General features: G+C 60.8%; 1 protein-coding gene across 3 annotated transcripts; it reads right to left on the bottom strand.

The window, feature by feature from the left end:
* Positions 1-1,116: 1,116 nt before the first annotated feature.
* On the bottom strand, positions 1,117-16,416 carry DHX33 (DEAH-box helicase 33). Of its 3 annotated transcripts, none has more exons than XM_021694803.2 (12): positions 16,104-16,416; positions 13,903-14,063; positions 13,091-13,318; positions 12,741-12,911; positions 9,949-10,134; positions 9,216-9,327; positions 8,140-8,299; positions 7,844-7,932; positions 7,170-7,297; positions 6,622-6,825; positions 4,492-4,578; positions 1,117-3,611 (listed from the first exon to the last, which is right to left on the bottom strand). In XM_021694803.2, exons 1-12 carry the CDS (start codon positions 16,354-16,356, stop codon positions 3,303-3,305), a joined length of 2,088 nt encoding a protein of 695 aa, XP_021550478.1. In that variant the 5' UTR covers positions 16,357-16,416; the 3' UTR covers positions 1,117-3,302. The 3 variants fall into 3 exon arrangements, with proteins under 3 accessions (XP_021550478.1, XP_021550479.1, XP_021550480.1); XM_021694804.1 differs by having other exon boundaries at positions 6,622-6,804; XM_021694805.2 differs by lacking the exon at positions 16,104-16,416 and adding an exon at positions 15,369-15,390.
* Between the last annotated feature and the right edge of the window lie 407 nt (positions 16,417-16,823).

Genomic DNA, 16,823 nt, shown 5'->3' with positions numbered 1-16,823 from the left:
GCGACGCCCCCCCCCCCCCCCCGCCGCGCACCCACACCTCCCCCCCCGCGTGCCCCCACCCCCCCCCCCGCGTCCCCCCCCCCCCCCCCCCGCATGCACCCTCCCAGCGTGCACCCAGTTACGAAGGCACGGCATTGTTCTGGGGCCAGGAGGCTGAGAGCAGGAACGAGGGGCCCAGAAAAAGAGCTTTCAAGACACCCAAGAGGCCACTTAGGGCCCCCAGCTATGTTCCGTGACCTACACCGTTTGCCCAGGCAGCTTCTGGCAGAACTTCTAGGCGGTGTCAGAATCGCAAAGAGATGCAAAAAACCTCAGTAGCTAAGGATTTTAAGGTAACAAAGGGGATGCAGAAACTGAGTCTCCAGCCTAACTACATCAGAAATAAGAAATGAGTGGTAAAACTCCCGGGGCTGTTTCAAAAGCAAACAAGGCCGTGATCCCTTACGGGAGATGAGCCCAAGACCCCACCGCACCACAAGACCCCACCGCATTTATACCGGCCCCGCAGTGCGCCCACAGCCCCTTCCTCCCGCCGGACTGTTACCTCCGCTTCATTACAAGATTAAAGTCTCCGCCCTGGGAGGAGCGCAAGCTTCATGAGCAGAACACGTTTTCAACCTTGTGCCTGCATCATGCCCACCTCTACCTGCCCAGACAAAACTCCCCTTTCTAAGACCACACCAAACCAGTCTGCGCCAAGGTGGACCCCAGCGCGTAACTTTCAATGACTTTCTGTGATTAGAACACTGAAAATCACCCTCGGGGTGGACATTTAACATGCTAATTAGACATGCAACACACGAAGAGCCATGACCTTTAAGCACACAGGTGCTAAGTCCCCGCCTGTCTGTTTAGAGGGCACCCCTTTCCCACCCTGACCTCTCCCCGGGTAGTCAGCCTGAGAACTCCCAGCTCCAGGCTGGCACATCAGCCCCAGGAAGGCCCGGCCCCGCACTCCTGCCCACCTGGTCAGGTTCTAGTGCTTAGAGAGCCCCCGGGCCCGACACTCCCTAACAAGAAAGTCAGTCTTCCCAAATGAGTGGCGAAGACTAATACTACTAATACTTAAATATATTCTAAACAGCAGTGAAAGGAGACAAGAAAGAGCCACAGACATCATGGACAAGGTTCAGCTTTAATGGATCTGACAGTCCTGCGCACAGTGGAGCATTATATACGGGAGCTGCTGATTCCGCGGAGCCGTCTGTCCCAACAAGACTCTCAAAACACAACGTAAACCTGAGCAAAGCTGGGGTTTTCTCCTGCAAGTTCTCATAGCCCAGTCGGAATCTAAAGCCCTCGCTTCCCGTTGGCGCGCCGGAGGAAGCCCATGGTCACGCCTGGCCTGGTCAGGCCGCTGGGACTACGCGGGCGCACGGAGCTCCGAGCAGAACCGGCCTCCGTCCTGCCCGCCCTCCGCAGCCTGCAGAGGTGACGCCCAAGGAAGGGTTCTTGTCAGGGGCTGGGTGCCGGCGGTTCGTCCCTCACAGGCCGTGCGCTGGGAGCACGGGAGGCCTGCGGTCTGCGGGGAGGACATCTCCCCCCACGAGGCTGCTCGGGGGAGCTGGTGATTCATCCGGAGAGATGCCACAGGCTGGGGAAGAGGCCTCTCACCTCAGAGGTCTTCTCACGGATGGCGATGCAACGTCAATAGGAAACACGGAACTTTCTTAAGAAAGCGCGGTGTCCCCTGCAGCTCGGTATAAACCGCCGTTTCTTTCTTTATAGAACTTCGTAGTCAAAATGGGGTTTCCAATCTGGTTCAATCCCTGAGCAGCTAGGTTAAAAATTAACTTTTTAAAAAGCCCGATAAAAAAACTACTGTATCAAAACTCTGCCAGAATGTTGCAGCGACGATCGTCTTTCTGTACAGAAACATTAGAGCTGTTGGAAGCTCTGTGCCCCAGGCTCCCGCTCGAACAGGTACTGAGCAGGGCGGCTGCTGCCCTCACCCCAGAGAACCCCAGGGAACCCCAGAGAACGTACTGAGGAACGTCATCACCCACTCCCCACTGTTTACCAGCATGATTCACTTTTTATTAAAAATACAATGTATTCTTTCCCCAGTCAGGCTGAACATCCTAGGCCTCTATTAAGAAATGAGCAAAATACACTTAAAAATTTTTCTGAACAACTCGTCAGAAAGTCAGCAGCCGTAAAGAACGAGGGGGTCTGAGGAAGCGCCAGCTGAAAGTCTTCAGAAATCAGGAAGACGGGGTATCTGGCCGGACGCTGGGGTGCTCGGGCGGGGATCAACCCGGAGGCCGAGCCCCCGCCCCAGAGTGAAGACCGCCCGCGGTCTCTGCAGAGTGCCCCGGGCAGTGTGGCCCCCGCTTTGGAGCCACATGGTCCACTGGGTAAGGAATGACAGAAATACTGCACATCTGTGTTCACACCCACGAAGCCCACGAAAAATGCTAAATCGGCTTCTTTTAGGGCAAAACTCTCTGGGAAAAGATGACTTGCTTATGGTAATTAAATAGCGAAGAGGAACCTTTGGTGTCCTCCGCTTCTGAGAACACAAGGCCCGGAAGAGACTGGAGACCTTGGGACTCCCTCTGGCAGACGTGCAAACTGAGGCCCAGAGGGGGGGACCAGCTCACGCAGGAAGGAGCAGAGCCAGGCTGTGTCCCCCTGTCCCCAAGAAGGAAGAAGCACTGAGACCAAGAATGAGATGCAAGAGCATAAACCCCAGGTGCGGCTGGGTCCTCACGGCCATCCCCCTCCAGCCGCCCCAACCCGGGAGAGACGCGGCCAGTCCTCAGGCCCGCGGGGTCATACGTGCCCGGCTGGGGGCCACCGCGCCGCCAGGTCAGCACTCCTCGACCGCCCCGCTTGGAGCCCGGGGGCGTGAGGTTCAGGAGGGCGAGAGCCAACAGCACTTCCCTCCTCAAACTTCTAGAACGTGAGGACAGATCAAAGGACAACATCTGAGCTCTGCGACCCTGCAGAGTCCCCTCCCGGGAAATCCTCCCCATCACAGGGACTCGGGGATTCACACGGGGCGCGATGGCCCGCATCTAACGGTCTGTCCATCCGGGGCTCGGCGCGGACCTAAGCCTCCTGAGCTGGACCCTCGCACAACGCTACTACGCCCCCATGCGGTAGTCGGGGAACTGCGGCAGTTCCGGGGGGAGCGCCCCGCGGGGACCGAGCGCCCAGGGCTGCAGCTTCCACCCCCTGAACAGAAGCGCGCGGCTCTGCGCCCCAGGCTCTGCGCGCCGGGCTCGGGGTCGTGTAGCCCCGCCGGCGCAGGCCCTGCCAGCGCCGGCCCCCCACCCCGGGAGGGGCGACGCTGGGGCTCAGTCGCGGGCCGCCCGCAGCTTCCTCCGGAAGTAGTCGGGGGCGGCCTCGTACAGCCAGTCGGCGTCCACGACGCACAGGTCCCGCATGTAGCACCTGCCGGTGTGCAGCAGCTCCGTGTAGACGACGCAGGCCGGCCGGCAGTGGAAGAGCACGGACGAGGGGTGGATGGCCACCGGCTGGCGGGTGGCCGTGGTCACGTACGTGCCGTCGGGCTGCAGCTCGGCCGCGCTCATGAACAGGCTGTGCGCCAGGCAGCGGCGGACGCTCTCCACGTCCCCGCGGGAGGACACCATCGGCATGGACATCTGCGGCGGGAGAAGCAAGGCGCAGAGAGCGGACCCCGGTCAGGCTCAGCGGGCGCCCCGGACGTCGGCGGGGCCGCCGGGGCTCCGGCCGGGTGCGGGAGCCTGCACGCCTCGCCGCCCGGAATGGACGGCCGGCCGCGGCCCAGGGGGAACGGCCTTTCCTGTACTCCCACGGCAGCCCAATTCATCTTCGTGTTCTGCCGCGCCCCTCCAGCGAGGCCCTCCCGGAGCCTCCCGGGGCCACATCCCCCACGGTCGGGCCCCCTGCACTGGCTCCAGAAGCTCCCACCCCTCAGCTGCGCCCGGGGGAGCAGAGCACCAGCCGACCGGAACGCTGGTGGACGCCCGCCTGACCCCGCCGGCCGCTTCTCCCCTCCAGCCGTCGGGAGTGGGAGGCTCTGGAAACTTGACCACTGCCCCGGCTCCCCTGAGGGGAGAGGCCTGGGAGAGCAATCACCGCGGAGGCGGAAGGGGGGAAGCGGGAGGGGCGTGCAAAGAGCCGCCTGAGAGCCCCCCCACCTGCTCCGACCGGTCCCCTGGGGCTCGACCATTTCCTGTCCACAGCTACCCAGACAAACCGCTCTATCCCACTTCTCCCTTTAAGATGCCTCTGGGGGTTTTGGTTTCTGCCATCAACTGACCCCCGCCTGCGGAGGACCCGCTTCATCTCAGCTATCACCACCTCCAGGGAGCCCCCGAGTCCTGCAGCTAACTGCTGGTCTCTGCTTCCAGGCTGCCGGCTCCCGGGACAAACTACCCAGGTTCTTTAGGCCCCAGTTTCAGCGTCTGGAAAGTGGGACTAGAACCCCACAGCGGAGACGCCAGGATTTCAGATGAGGACCGGGGGAGGAGTTCTCCCAGACACCAGGAGGACCGGTACCTTCAAGCAGATATCCCTCAGCTGTGCTCGGACTTCAGCCACCAGCATCATGTTCTTGCTGTTGACAAAGTTCTCTCTGCACCAATCCTGAACAGGAGAGAAAGAGCACAACCCCCGTCACTTCCACAGAGAAAAGAACAGAACTTTGAGAACACAGCTGAATTCAGACAGAAGACGTCAGTTGCCAAAAATACAGGAAAACCGCTTTCTATCAGAAAGCGTGAACTATAAGGGTAAACTAGAAATACTTCACAATCTAAAAATTCCCTCATGTCAGGGGCCTCAGCTGGCTGGGTTGGGGAAGCTCATGACTCTCAATCTCAGGGTGGTGGGTTTGAGTCCCACGCTGGGAGTAAAGATTACTTAAATAAACAAAACTTTTTAAAAAAGTTCCTTATGTCAAGTCACCGTGAAAAAAGCTATAGACTGGAGTATTTGCATCACTACACCCAATAAAGGATTAATGACCCCAGAATACATGAAGAAAACTTCTATGTATTGATGAGACAATGACCAACAACTCGGCAGGAAAAAGGACAAAGGACGGGAACACCCGACCCACAGACACGGACTACGAACGTCCAATAAAGGTCCGCACGATGCTCGGCCTCTGGGTGACCCACGGCAAAGTGATGTAAAGTAACTGAGATATGACAGGGTTTCATATCCATTGACTCGGCAAAAACGCATCACTTCAGCGGAGAGGCAGGGGGTGGGAGAGGGACCCTCCCGACCTTTGCGGGTGGACAGCACACCGTGTGCTCACGCAGTCGGGCACGCGGTCACCCCTGCGGGAAGGGCTTTTGCCGGAAGTACAGCATTTTATTTCCTCAAAAATAAACATAAATACAGCAGAATGTTTACAACCACTGAACCTGAGCAGTGGCTGTTTTTCTCTTGAGAACTGACTGCGTCACGATGCAGAGTAGAAGCGCACATGGCAGGCGCACGAGCGGATTTCACGGACAAGTGAGAGAATATACAGGTGTATTTCTGAAAGTGCGCACGCATCACACCATCTCACTTGTAGGGAAGACCTGAGTTAGTACTTGGTTTTGCTAACTGCAAGCAGCACAACAGGATTTTCACTTTTATGGAAAAGGGGGAAAAGCAAAAGCAGCTCAGTGTGTGTTCTGTTCTGCAGTGAGCCCCACAGAAGTGGCCCAACCGGCCCCCACCCCGGAGCTGCGTGGACCCCCCAACCCCGAGCTGCACTGACCCCAGAGCTGCGTGGACCCTGGAGCTGCGTGGGCCACCAACCTGCGCGGACCCTGGAGCTGTGCGGACCCTGGAGCTGTGCGGACCCCAGAGCTGCGCGGACCCCTGGAGCTGGGCTGACCTGGGAGCTGCGCAGACCCCGGAGCTGCGCGGAGCCCTGGAGCTGGGCTGAGCCAGGAGCTGCACGGACCCCAGAGCTGCACTGACCCCGGAGCTGAGTGGACCCCAGAGCTGCGCGGACCCTGGAGCTGTGCGGACCCCGGAGCTGGGCTGACCCAGGAGCTGCGTGGACCCCGGAGCTGTGCAGACCCCCGGAGCTGGGGTGACCCGGGAGCTGCGCTGGACGCTCCGGCATCAAGCCGCTGCAGGAGCCGCGGGGCTTTAGCTGCATTTCTTCTGTGCATCTGTTAGCAACATGGGGCCTAAGGTATCAGAAAAGCCTAAGACAAGCTACTTTTTGGGTCTGGGAACACGGCAAACCATCTCCGCCTGAATTAATGATAACCGCTTCTCCCCTCTGTGCCGCCCTGGCTTGTGAGAGCTTTCAGAGCGCTCTGCCGTCAGACGGCGGGGATCTAGAACACCGTTCCCATCCGGCTCTGAGAACAGAAAGAGCCCCCGAGCCAACGCTGCCGCGGAGAAAGGCAGGGGCAGGTGGGGAAAAGCTCATTTCGGAGCTAAGAAGCTGGGCCACCCAGCGCTCGGGGCCCCTGCCCAGCGAGGATGAGGGGGACACCGACGGGGTGGAGGCCGGCGCTGTGGTCCTCCCCGGTGAGCCCTGTGCGCAGGCGCCGCAGCCGGGCCCCCCCGCACTGACCGCGCGGTTCGCGACGCCCGGCCGAAGGGCCAGCGCGCGTCAGGCTCAAGCGCGGGAGGACGCACGGCGGGAGAGAAGGCCCGGGCGAGGCTGACCTTGCTGCCACCCAGGTTCTTGAAGGTGCGGTAAATGTTGAGCAGCGTGATGTGGTCCCCCTCCCCGGACACGAACTTCTTGCGGACGGCCTGCACCTCGTCGCGCCGGGCCGGAGGGCTGTACAGCACGCTGTCCACCGACAGCAGAGAAACGACGGTCAGGATCTCCTCGGTGCAGTGGAACTTGGGGGACAGGAGGATGGTCTGCACACAGAGATGACAAATGGCGTGCGCCGAGACCCCCCCATCCTGAGCACAGCCCTTCCACCCGCGGCCTCGGAGGCCAGGTTTCTGCAGCTGCCTGCTCCCCAGAACCCCACGGCCTTCCCGCAGGCTCCCACATTCCTGGGGGCCTGGGGGGCTCACGACTTAGCGCGGCCCTGAATCTCACACAAGGCCAGCGCGCGTCAGACACATCGTGGGGCCACAGCCACTCAGGAGCGACAGTGACGGTGAAGCCGGGGCCCTGGGGCGTGGGGGGTGGGAGCAGGTGGCTGCCCCACGAGCTGTGACAGGCAGAAGAGGCACGGAGGGGAGGGGCGACTCACTTTGGCAAATCTGGGCTCTAGAGGGAAAGCTGCCATCTTTCTTCCCAGCGGAGTCAGGGTAAGCTGGTCGTCCTTCTGTTCGAGAGCACCCAGCAGGTCCAGCTGGGCGACAGCCGCCTGAATGTGATCTGCAGACAGACGGGAGAGGAGGAAAGCCTGCAGCCACTCTGCGCTTCAGGGCGCCCAACCCCGGTCCTGGCGCACAGCGGCCGGCGACACCCCCGTCTTCAGGTCCGCCTGCAGCAATGGCCCGTGACCCCGCTGCGTCACACGCACGCACCCCGCACACAGACGCGCTGTGGCGCCGCCGGGACCCGCATGCGGAAGCGGAGACGCGCAGCAGCGCCCACAGGCCCTGCGAGGCCCGGCGGAGAAACGCTTACTATCCTCCCCTTCCTACTTTCTGAATTCCAACCACGTCCACGCACCACCTGCTGAGGGATCAAGCAGCACGTCCGACGACGTAGTAAGTACACGAGCGCAGAGACGAAATGCCGTGCCGCAGCCCGACGCGAAGCCACGGCTCCCGCCCGGGAGCTCTTACATGCACAGAACCTCCCCGGGGATTCCCAGGTGCCCCTCCGACAGTTGAGCGACACGAGCAGACCCCCAGACCCTTTTCAGAGAGCCCACCCGTTAGTTGGTCCTCGTCCACCCAGGCCCCTGCCGCCTACCTGGAGAGGGCTTGGACATGAAGTCAAAGGTGAGCACATCGGGGACTTTCATTGCAAGGAGCTGCAGCAGCACGCTCGCCAGGTTACACCTGTGAGGAGCAGACCCGCGGCTGACGCACCTGCTCCCGGTCCTGCAGCCCCGGGGTCAGGGCGGCGGGGGCGGCGGGGGCGGCAGGGGCGCGGGGGAGCGGGGCGGCGGAGGGGGGTGGGGGGGTGGCGGGGGCGCGGAGCAGCGGGGGCGGCAGGGACAGCAGGGCGGCGGGGGCGCGGGGCGGCGGGGGCGCGGGAGCACCTACCTCTGGATCTCTGGCACGGTCATCTTCTCAAACTTCTCGAACTCGTCCTCCGTGTAGAGCCGGTAACAGACACCGCTGTTCTCCCTGCCGGCCCGGCCCGAGCGCTGCCACGCCTGGGTCTTGGACACACGCTGCACGGCGAGCACCTCCAGGCCGCTGCCTGGGGGGAGAAGGGCCCGCGTTAGCGCTTCGCCCTACACACGAACACGCGGGTTCCGCAGCGGGGAGAAGCTGCAGCATCCCTCGGAACACCAGTGATCCTCCTGCAGCACGAGTCCAGAACCCCAAGGCCGCGTGGGAAAGCGCAGAACCAGAGCGCTCCGCACTGAAACAGCGGGGGATGCGTCTCGGGGACATCAGAACGTGCTCAGCCACGCCAGTCTGCCTGGGCCCAAGGGTGCCCAAACCCCGACTCCAGGAAACGGGCAGCTGCTCACCAGTCAATGCCCGAGCCCGCACCCGCCCTCCCAGCTGTCCTTTAAGAGGGAGACGTGGGACGGAGTCACTCCCGGGAGTGAATAGGACACGTGTCCTGGATAAAGGTGTGCCCTGTGCCAGGCACAGGCGAACAGGTCCTTCCAGCACTAACTCCAAGTCCGCACCCTCGGGTGCTGAGTCGTGCTCCGTAATCAGACACTTCGGGGGCCTCTAATCCTCCGCAGCAAAGCCCGGTAGAAAGCAGAGGACCGGAGCGCCCAGCAAGCTCCCACTGCACACCCTCAGGAACAGCCGGTGTCTCACCCCGGCCTGGGAGGTTTGCTTCCTGGGACGCCCGGAGCTCAAACATCCAGCCCGATGAAGCTCCCGCCGTGGTGTCGGGGGTCCCTGGCTGCACAGCCCCCTGACCCAGCTGCTCAGGGGGTCTCAGGTCAGGCCCAGCCCGTTCTCGAGCCGGCGAAGCCTGGACCCCTGTCCTGCCCCGCCTGGCCCCTCGATCCCAATGCCTGCCTCCTTCCTGGACCTGCTTTCGGCCCGTGTCACCTGCGCCGCCCCGGCTGGTCACAGCGAGTCCGAGCAGGAGGCGCTCGCTGGGAGAAGCTGTGGGGAGAAGAGGGGCTCGTGGGCTCGGTTCTCACCAGGATTATACTTCTTTGCTTTAACCATGCCTGTGTCGACCACGTATTTTATTCCCGTGATGGTTATGGAGGTCTCAGCGATGTTGGTTGAAATGATCACTTTGCGACAGCCCTGGAAGGAGGAAGAAACCAGAAAGTGATGCACGGGACTCCGAAGTTTCACAACAATTCTCACCGGTAGTTTCCACAGTCCACTCGTGCTCCAGATCCACGTGACTAAGGGGAATTCCTAACACTGAGCGGGGAGGTTCCCGTCTTCAAGGCTTATTTGAGATGATGAGCTGCAGGGGAACAGACAGATGTGGGCTGGACCCCTGGCCCCACTGGGCACTCCCTGAGCACCGTCGCTCCGCCTCTCGGGGCCTCTGTGTCTACACGACGAGACCGACCCCCACCCTGCCAGTTCTCCAGAGGGCAGGCCGCACACGCAGGGTGTATGCACGGTGCACGCACAGTGCCTGGCCCGGCCGGTGCTCGCACTATACGGTGTGGCAAGTGCACACGGCTGGTCTATGTCGGACTTGGGAGAGCCCCTCGTCCACTGGTCACCTACTGCCTCTGCCCACCCCACCCCCACGGTCTCCCCACTCTCCCTGTTCCCACCAGGCTGGGGAGCCCCGTCTGGGGCTGTGTCTCCTAGTCCCGCGGCTTTGCGACTTGTGCACCTGGTACCCGAGCATCCCGCCCCACAGGTGCCCAGGGACGGGGCTGCACAGGACAGGTGCACACTCACCTTTGGGGCCCCCTGGAAGACGCGGAGCTGCTGGGCATAGGGCAGGGAGGCGTACAGAGGAAGGACCAGCATGGAGGGGCAGCCGTCCGGGAGGTGCTTCGCGATGTCTCGGCAGGTCTTGCTCATGGCTTCGATCTCCTCCTGCCCCGTGAGGAACACCAGGATGTCCTGAGAAGGAGGGGCCTCCTGCAGAAGGGGAAGCGTGGGGTCACTAGGTGCCGACAAGTGCAGGCTGCACGGAACACAACGGCAGTCATGAGAAACCTTCCCGGAGTTATTTCCTTCCCCGTGGAGAGGTACATGGGCCTACACTTGGGGTCTCCTCCGGGAGAATGGCCCCACCCACAGTGCACGGAGCTGTCACTTGAGTTGGCCAGCTATGTTTAGAAGCCAGTTCCCAGGGCGCCTGGGTGGCTCAGTCGTTAAGCGTCTGCCTTCGGCTCAGGTCATGATCCCAGGGTCCTGGGATCAAGCCCCGCGTCGGGCTCCCTGCTCAGCGGGAAGCCTGCTTCTCCCTCTCCCACTCCCCCTGCTTGTGTTCCCTCTCTCGCTGTGTCTCTGTCAAATAAATAAATAAAATCTTTAAAAAAAAAAAAAAAAGCCAGTTCCCACATCTAGTAGATCTGCCACCGAAGCGAGCACGTTCCTCCATCTACACGGTAAGCCCAGAGCAACAGACGCAGCAGAAGAGAAGAGGGATCCCAAGTTCGACCCGCTTTGAGAGACGAGGGGGAGGGAAAGAATGGGCAGAGGGTGCTCCAGCCTGGGCGTGGTCTGAAGGGTGTACAGCGACGAGACGCGGCCAGGCTCCCTGGAGAAGACAGGAAGGCCTGGGACTCGGCATGAGGCAGGGGTGGGTCACAGGAAGGGGGAAACCCAAGGACGGTGTGGTTGACCCCAGCTGCCCTCCTCTAGCCGACAGGGCAGGAGGCCAGGAAGACACAGGAGACAGGGGAGGCCGGGATGGGATTCCACCCGGACGCCGGGGACAAGTCCAGAAGCTGTGCCGAGGCTCAGGAGCAACCTGCCCTGCACAAAGACAGCATGAGGCGCTCCGGGGAAACGTGATCGCATGTGAACACGGGAAAAATATTCACGACGGGCCAATGGGAGACGCTGGAACACCTGGGGGAAAATGAGCCACAGGAATGCAGAAAACTTGTACAACTATGTCGCACAAGGAAGGAGCCATTGGGACGGGTCCTGCTGGCAACGTGGGGTCTCGAAGCTGCAATGCCGACCGGTGGCTTGAAAACCATGAGATGCATCTATGCTGAGAGGCTGCAGGAGCATCAGGTCAGGGAGGGTTAAGGGTAAAGCCTCACCTCCCTCAGCCGGAACTAACTGCCCGAGACCCGCAGTGTCGGCAGGTACCGTCGGAAACACTAGGGAATCCCGAGGAAGCAGCCGGGATCTGGAACGGGGACATAAAAGCAGTGGCTGGGGGGTGCCTGGGTGGCTCAGTCGTTAAGCGTCTGCCTTCGGCTCAGGTCATGATCCCAGGGTGCTGGGATCGAGCCCCGCATCGGGTTCCCTGCTCTGCGGGGGACCTGCTTCTCCCTCTCTCTGTGCCTGTCTGCCTGTGATCTCTCCGTCAAATAAATAAAATCTTTAAACAAAATAATATTATAAAATGAGTGAAGATAAAGGTAGGAAAAAAACCCTGTAATGAAATCATTTCTTTTTCACCTTTGCTTTCTATAAGTAGCTGAAACTACAGGACATACTGAAAAATTAAATGGGGAGGGGCGCCTGGGGTTAAGCGTCTGCCTTCAGCTCAGGTCATGATCCCGGGGTCCTGGGATCGAGCCCGGCATTGGGCTCCCTGCTGGGCGGGGAGCCTGCTTCTCCCTCTCCCTCTGCCTGCTGCTCCCCCTGCTTGTGTTCCCTCTCTCGTTGTATCTATCTCTGTCAAATGAATAAATAAAACCTTAAAAAAACCCCAAAAAGCAGCGGCTGGGTTGTTTGACTGACTGATCGACTGGAGAGAGGAGAGCGCAGGCGCACTCGAGGAAGCGGGACGCGGGGAGGCAGAGAGAAGCTCAAGCGGACGCTCTGCTGAGGGAGGAGCCGCGGACCGCCGTGGGGCTGAGCTCCTGACCCCGAGATCAGGACCTGAGCTGAAGTCAAGAGTCGGGCGCTTCACGGACTGAGCCGCCCACGTGCCCAGCGCTGGTTTTTATGATCCTTTTAGAACAAACTACTGCCCTTTCAAACTTTAAACTAAGCCTTCACCAGTTAAAATCAAAATTATTCTTAAAAGATTTGCCTCTAGGTTCTTTCAGAAAGTTAACATGAAGTACGAACACTCAATTTTATGAGGGCAACAAAAAGGAGAGGATTTAATCACTCAGACTTAAGTAAACGTCTAATAAAATGAGAGGAGATTTTGCCATGTTTCTCTAACTCGGTTTTTCCAAAGAACCCGAAAACTCTAAAGGGCTACCCGTTACTGGGTCGACACGAACCCTCGACAACAGGCAGCAAAGAGCAGGGGCCACATGTGAGTCGGGCGGCAGTGCCGCGGGCTCCGGCCGGCACCGACGACCGAACGCCGTTCTGCTCTAACCGAACAAGTCTCCTGGCTCAGCTGAGGCATGAGGACGCTCAGAGCGGAATTATTTTTCATTTTAGAGAAGATAAGAGATGCCAAAAAGTAAGAAGCCGGACACGGCAACTCATGTCACGGGCACAGCGCACGGGGCGCTTCGGTTGGCAGCGTTTCGAGGCCGAGCGCGCCCCCGACGGCGAGGTGAGCTCGGCCTGCGCGCGCACACGCGGCCAGCCCGCACCTGGTGGATCTGGAAGACGGAGACGAGCGCGGCGTGCAGGTAATCCTGCTGCGGCTGTTTGGTGTAGAACACCTGGATGGGGTGCTGCCGACCCTCCAGGTAGAGGACGGGCGCTCCGTTGAAATAGTGCGAGAACAGATCCACGTCCATGGTCGCGGACATGACGATCACCTGCGTTTGGGACGGAAGAGCGTGATGGCAAGGCCGCGCTGGGCCTGTCCGGGTCCCCTCTGCCCCCGGCCCGGCGGGCAGTTGGTGAGGCCTGTGCCCCCATGTCCGGAAGCAGGGTGGGCAGGGACGCCAGGCCAAGGAAGGAACTCGGGCCTCTCCAGGACACGAACCACACCTACTTTGAGAGGCAGCTTCCCCAGTTCCTTTCTCCTCTTCTGGGCGGCCTTCACCACCCCGAAGAGCACATCGGTGTGGACAGTCCGCTCGTGGGCTTCATCCAACACAACACAGCTGTACTTGCGCAGCAGAGAGTCGGAAATCGCTTCTCGCAGAAGCATGCCGTCCGTCAGGAACTTGATCCTGGTGGCCTCTGAGGTCAGGTCGTCGAAGCGCACCGTGTAGCCCACCTGTGCGAGGAACCGCTCGATCAGTCGGCGCGGGCTGAGCAGCTGCTGGGTGCCCAGTGCTGGGCGGGCACACGCGCCCTCGTGGGGACCGCGGCCCCCTGCTCCCTCGGGCACGCACGGGCAGCCGACGCGTCCCTGTAACTGCAAGTATAAGCACTACAAGGAACCTAAAATTGCTCTTACTCTAGCTACTTAATAACTTAAAGGGAAGCTACGGACAGACAAGAAAAGATGCCCAAAATACTTTAAAGCGAAATGCATAAACACACACGCAAAGCTGATGTATCCACAGTTCTGGGGCTCGTTCTCCGTACCCACGTATTCGCTAAAGAAGTCCTTACGCCTTCTCAGAGATTTCAGAGGTTACGGAAGCCCGAAGAATGCTCGAGGAAAGCAACTAATTTACCCAACTTGCCAACAGACTCCGAACGCAAAGCAAAAGGCACGGACATGTGAGGTCTGGGGAACGAGTGAGAGACTCAGGCCTAAGTGACCGGGGCAAGAGCGAGCCTCCCCGCGTCCGGGAGCCGGGCTCAGGAAAGCGCCATGCGGGTGGGCGGGCAGCAGAGAAGGAGGTGAGGTACCAGCTTCCCGAGCTCAGTTCTCTTCTCATCGGAGACTCTCGTGGCCAGAGAGATGGCAGCCACTCGGCGAGGCTGGGTCACCGCAATGATACCCTGGCGGCCGACCCCCCCTTCGTAGAGATACTGCGGGAGCTGCGTCGTCTTCCCAGAGCCCGTTTCCCCTGAGAAAGAAGACAAGTCTCACCTACATGCAAGTTAACACAGATTTCACCAAACCCTAAGTTGATAAAGCCCCAGGAAAACGGGCGCTCGAGCATGTCGCTGGAGGAGCGTTCATTCGAACTGCACCTCAGAAGACCAAGTTGTATCAGAAACACCTTTAAAAATTTTACACCCTGGACAGACAATTCCACTTGCAGGAATGGATTCTGAGGAGATAAGGATGTGTGTAAAGATTTAGCTTCCAGAGATGTGTATTCAACTTTGTTTCGGGCAGCGAAAACTGGAAACAATGTAAATGTTCAACAACAGGTAACCCGCATAGAAAACCACAGGAGGAGATACAACTGTTACATAAAACGGTTACTTCTCAGAAGAATAAATGAGATGTACTGGTGCCCACTTAACACACCGCCTGCAACAAACCCCCCAACAAACTCCACACCATTCTGCAGCCTGCCCTTTCTTTCAGACCCCGCCCTGGCCCACACTTGAGGACTCGCCTGCTGTTGCCAGGTCTGCCTGGCAAACTCTACAGGATGAGTCACACCTCAAACTCTCTCCCTGGGGCTCCACTGGTGGCCTCCTCCTATGGTGTCCCTCCTATTGTCCATCTCCCCTCCAGCACCGACCACCTTACACTGTGCACCAACACCGCAAGTCCCTGGAGGGCAGGGAAGGTCGACCTGTCTCTTCCATGAACTTGAGCATCCTACATACAGTTAGCACCCAATGTTATTTCCCACCCGCGTGGGCTCCTCTAACTGTACCTAAGTAGAACAAAGAATCTGGTAAACCTGGGCATCCTTCCCCTCTGGCTACCACTAAGCTGCTCTGCCCTTAAGAGTCCTAAATAGGGTTATTCTTGCATTTCCCACTCTGCTCATCCTCCTGACCCAGCCAAGAATCACAGACTAAGAATGTGATTATTCTGCCGCATTCCTGCTGAATCCACCAGGCAAAACCCCAAATGTGGATCGATGTCTCCCTGTCCATCTTTTCTGCTCTTACACCAGACTGCTGGGCATTGCTAACGTGAAACAGCGCACGTGTGCAGATGAAGATAGGATATGGAGATGTGAAGACACGAGTGTGTAGTGGGGCCGAAGCACCTGGACTGCAGCCCTACCGCTGACCCTGTTCTCGCTTCTGCAGCCTGGCTCTGTCCCCATCCTCCCCAAGGGGCCACCTGAGGCCCCATGACGCCCGTTCTCAGCACAGCTCCGGCACCTATTCCTGTGTAACTGAAGTCCTCACGCGTGCTCTCCCTCCCCTACGAACTTCACCCCAGCCACACCCATGCTCACCTCCTTTCGCCAGCCCCCAGGCTCCTGGATGTCCTTCCTCCTATTCCTGGCCAGCTTGCTTCCAAGCGCCCCCCTACCCCCCCAAGCTCCACTCTGCTCCCGCCGGCTTTCCGTCTTCAGCTCCTTCAGCTCTTCCCCTCAACCAACGAATGCAAACGCCTCAGCTTCCTCCCCTCCCTCCCGCAGAAGCCTGCTCTCACGCCTTCCTCCCCTCAGCGCCTACTCAGTCCTCAGCCCGGTGGTAAGGCTGCTCCTACCCCCCAGCTTTGCCGAAGGCGCGCTCAATGGCACGCACAGTCGGTACCCCGCGCCCAAATGCAGGGGGCACGGTCTGGGTGCCTGTGCGGGGCGCCACCGCTGCATCCGTTCGCCCCCTTCTTCCTACGACCCTACTCCTCTGACTCTCGCCCTCCCGGGTCTCCCTCCTCTTCGAGGGCTCGTCCCCGCCGTCCTTCGGGAGCTCTTCCTAACTTGAGCGCTGGAGACCAACGCCCCCGAGTCACAAGCCCGCCTCCCCGTTCGCGCGCCGGAGGCTGCGACTTCGCGTCAGGCCCGCCTGCCTCCCCCCTCCCGGCGGCTCCCCCGCAGCAGGCCCGTCCCCGTGCGCCGCCTCCGTCGGCCGCCGCCCCCCGGGCCCTCCCCGCTGAGCCCCGCAGCCCCCGGCACGCCCCTCCGCCGGGCGCGTGGCTGGCGGCCCGCGCGGGGCTTCTGCCCCGAGCCCCTCGCGCCGCTCACCGATGAGGACGGCGCTGTCCAGGTTCCGGAGCTGGGCCAGCAGCTGCCCGCGCGCCGGGAAGATGGGCAGGCTCCGGCGCTGCCGCTCCACCGCCTCGGGGTAGGGGCTGGCCGCGGGCTGGGCCAGGGCCGACTGCTGCCTCCGGCCTCCGCCGCCGCCGCCCGCGGCCAGCAGCATCACCACGCGCCCCCCGGGAGGCCCGCAGCCCGGCCGGAACCTCTTGGCCGGCGGGAAGCCCGCCTCCTCGGGCATGTCGGGCGGCCGCCGCGACGGGAGGCCCGCACCCCGGCGGCCGACGGCAGGCGCGTGCGGCCCCTTCCTGCCGCGCGCCGCGGCGCCCGCCGATGACCTCACGGCCGCCGCGCGGGCCTCCGCAAAGGACTACGGCTCCCGGCGTGCACTGGGGGCCTGGGCTGGTGTGCGCGAGCGGGAGCCGGAAGAGGGGGTCGCGAGGTACGACCGGGAGGAAGAGCCGGAGCTACAACGGTGAGGGGCGGGACGCACGGTTCCGGACGACCTCCACCAGCGATACTGACGCTCTTCCTGACCGTTCTACTGTCCTGGTAACACGGTTTCCTCCCGGTGAACACGCGTCTCCCCTTGTCGCCCACAGCAACACCCGCTCTGCAAGGGTAAAATCAACGGGGAACGCGCAGACACGGGCACTACTTAACCCTCTATGCATGCCGTACGGTAGATCCTGACGTGAGCCGCGAGAA

Source organism: Neomonachus schauinslandi, chromosome 15, assembly GCF_002201575.2.
Source record: "Neomonachus schauinslandi chromosome 15, ASM220157v2, whole genome shotgun sequence".
Taxonomy (NCBI): domain Eukaryota; kingdom Metazoa; phylum Chordata; class Mammalia; order Carnivora; family Phocidae; genus Neomonachus; species Neomonachus schauinslandi.
Note: the sequence above shows the minus strand (reverse complement) of the source record. Positions and strands in the feature narration are given on the sequence as shown.

What these genes read in the sequence shown, in the direction of transcription:
- DHX33 (XM_021694803.2), bottom strand. Translation starts at nt 16,356, where the DNA reads ATGCCCGAGGAGGCGGGCTTCCCGCCGGCCAAGAGGTTCCGGCCGGGC. An exon ending in CCGTCTTCCAGATCCACCAG is followed by an intron (nt 10,135 to 12,740) that starts GTGCGGGCTGGC and finishes CCCCTTCTGCAG; the next exon opens with GAGGCCCCTCCTTCTCAGGA. An exon ending in AGAACCTGGGTGGCAGCAAG is followed by an intron (nt 4,579 to 6,621) that starts GTCAGCCTCGCC and finishes TCTCCTGTTCAG; the next exon opens with GATTGGTGCAGAGAGAACTT.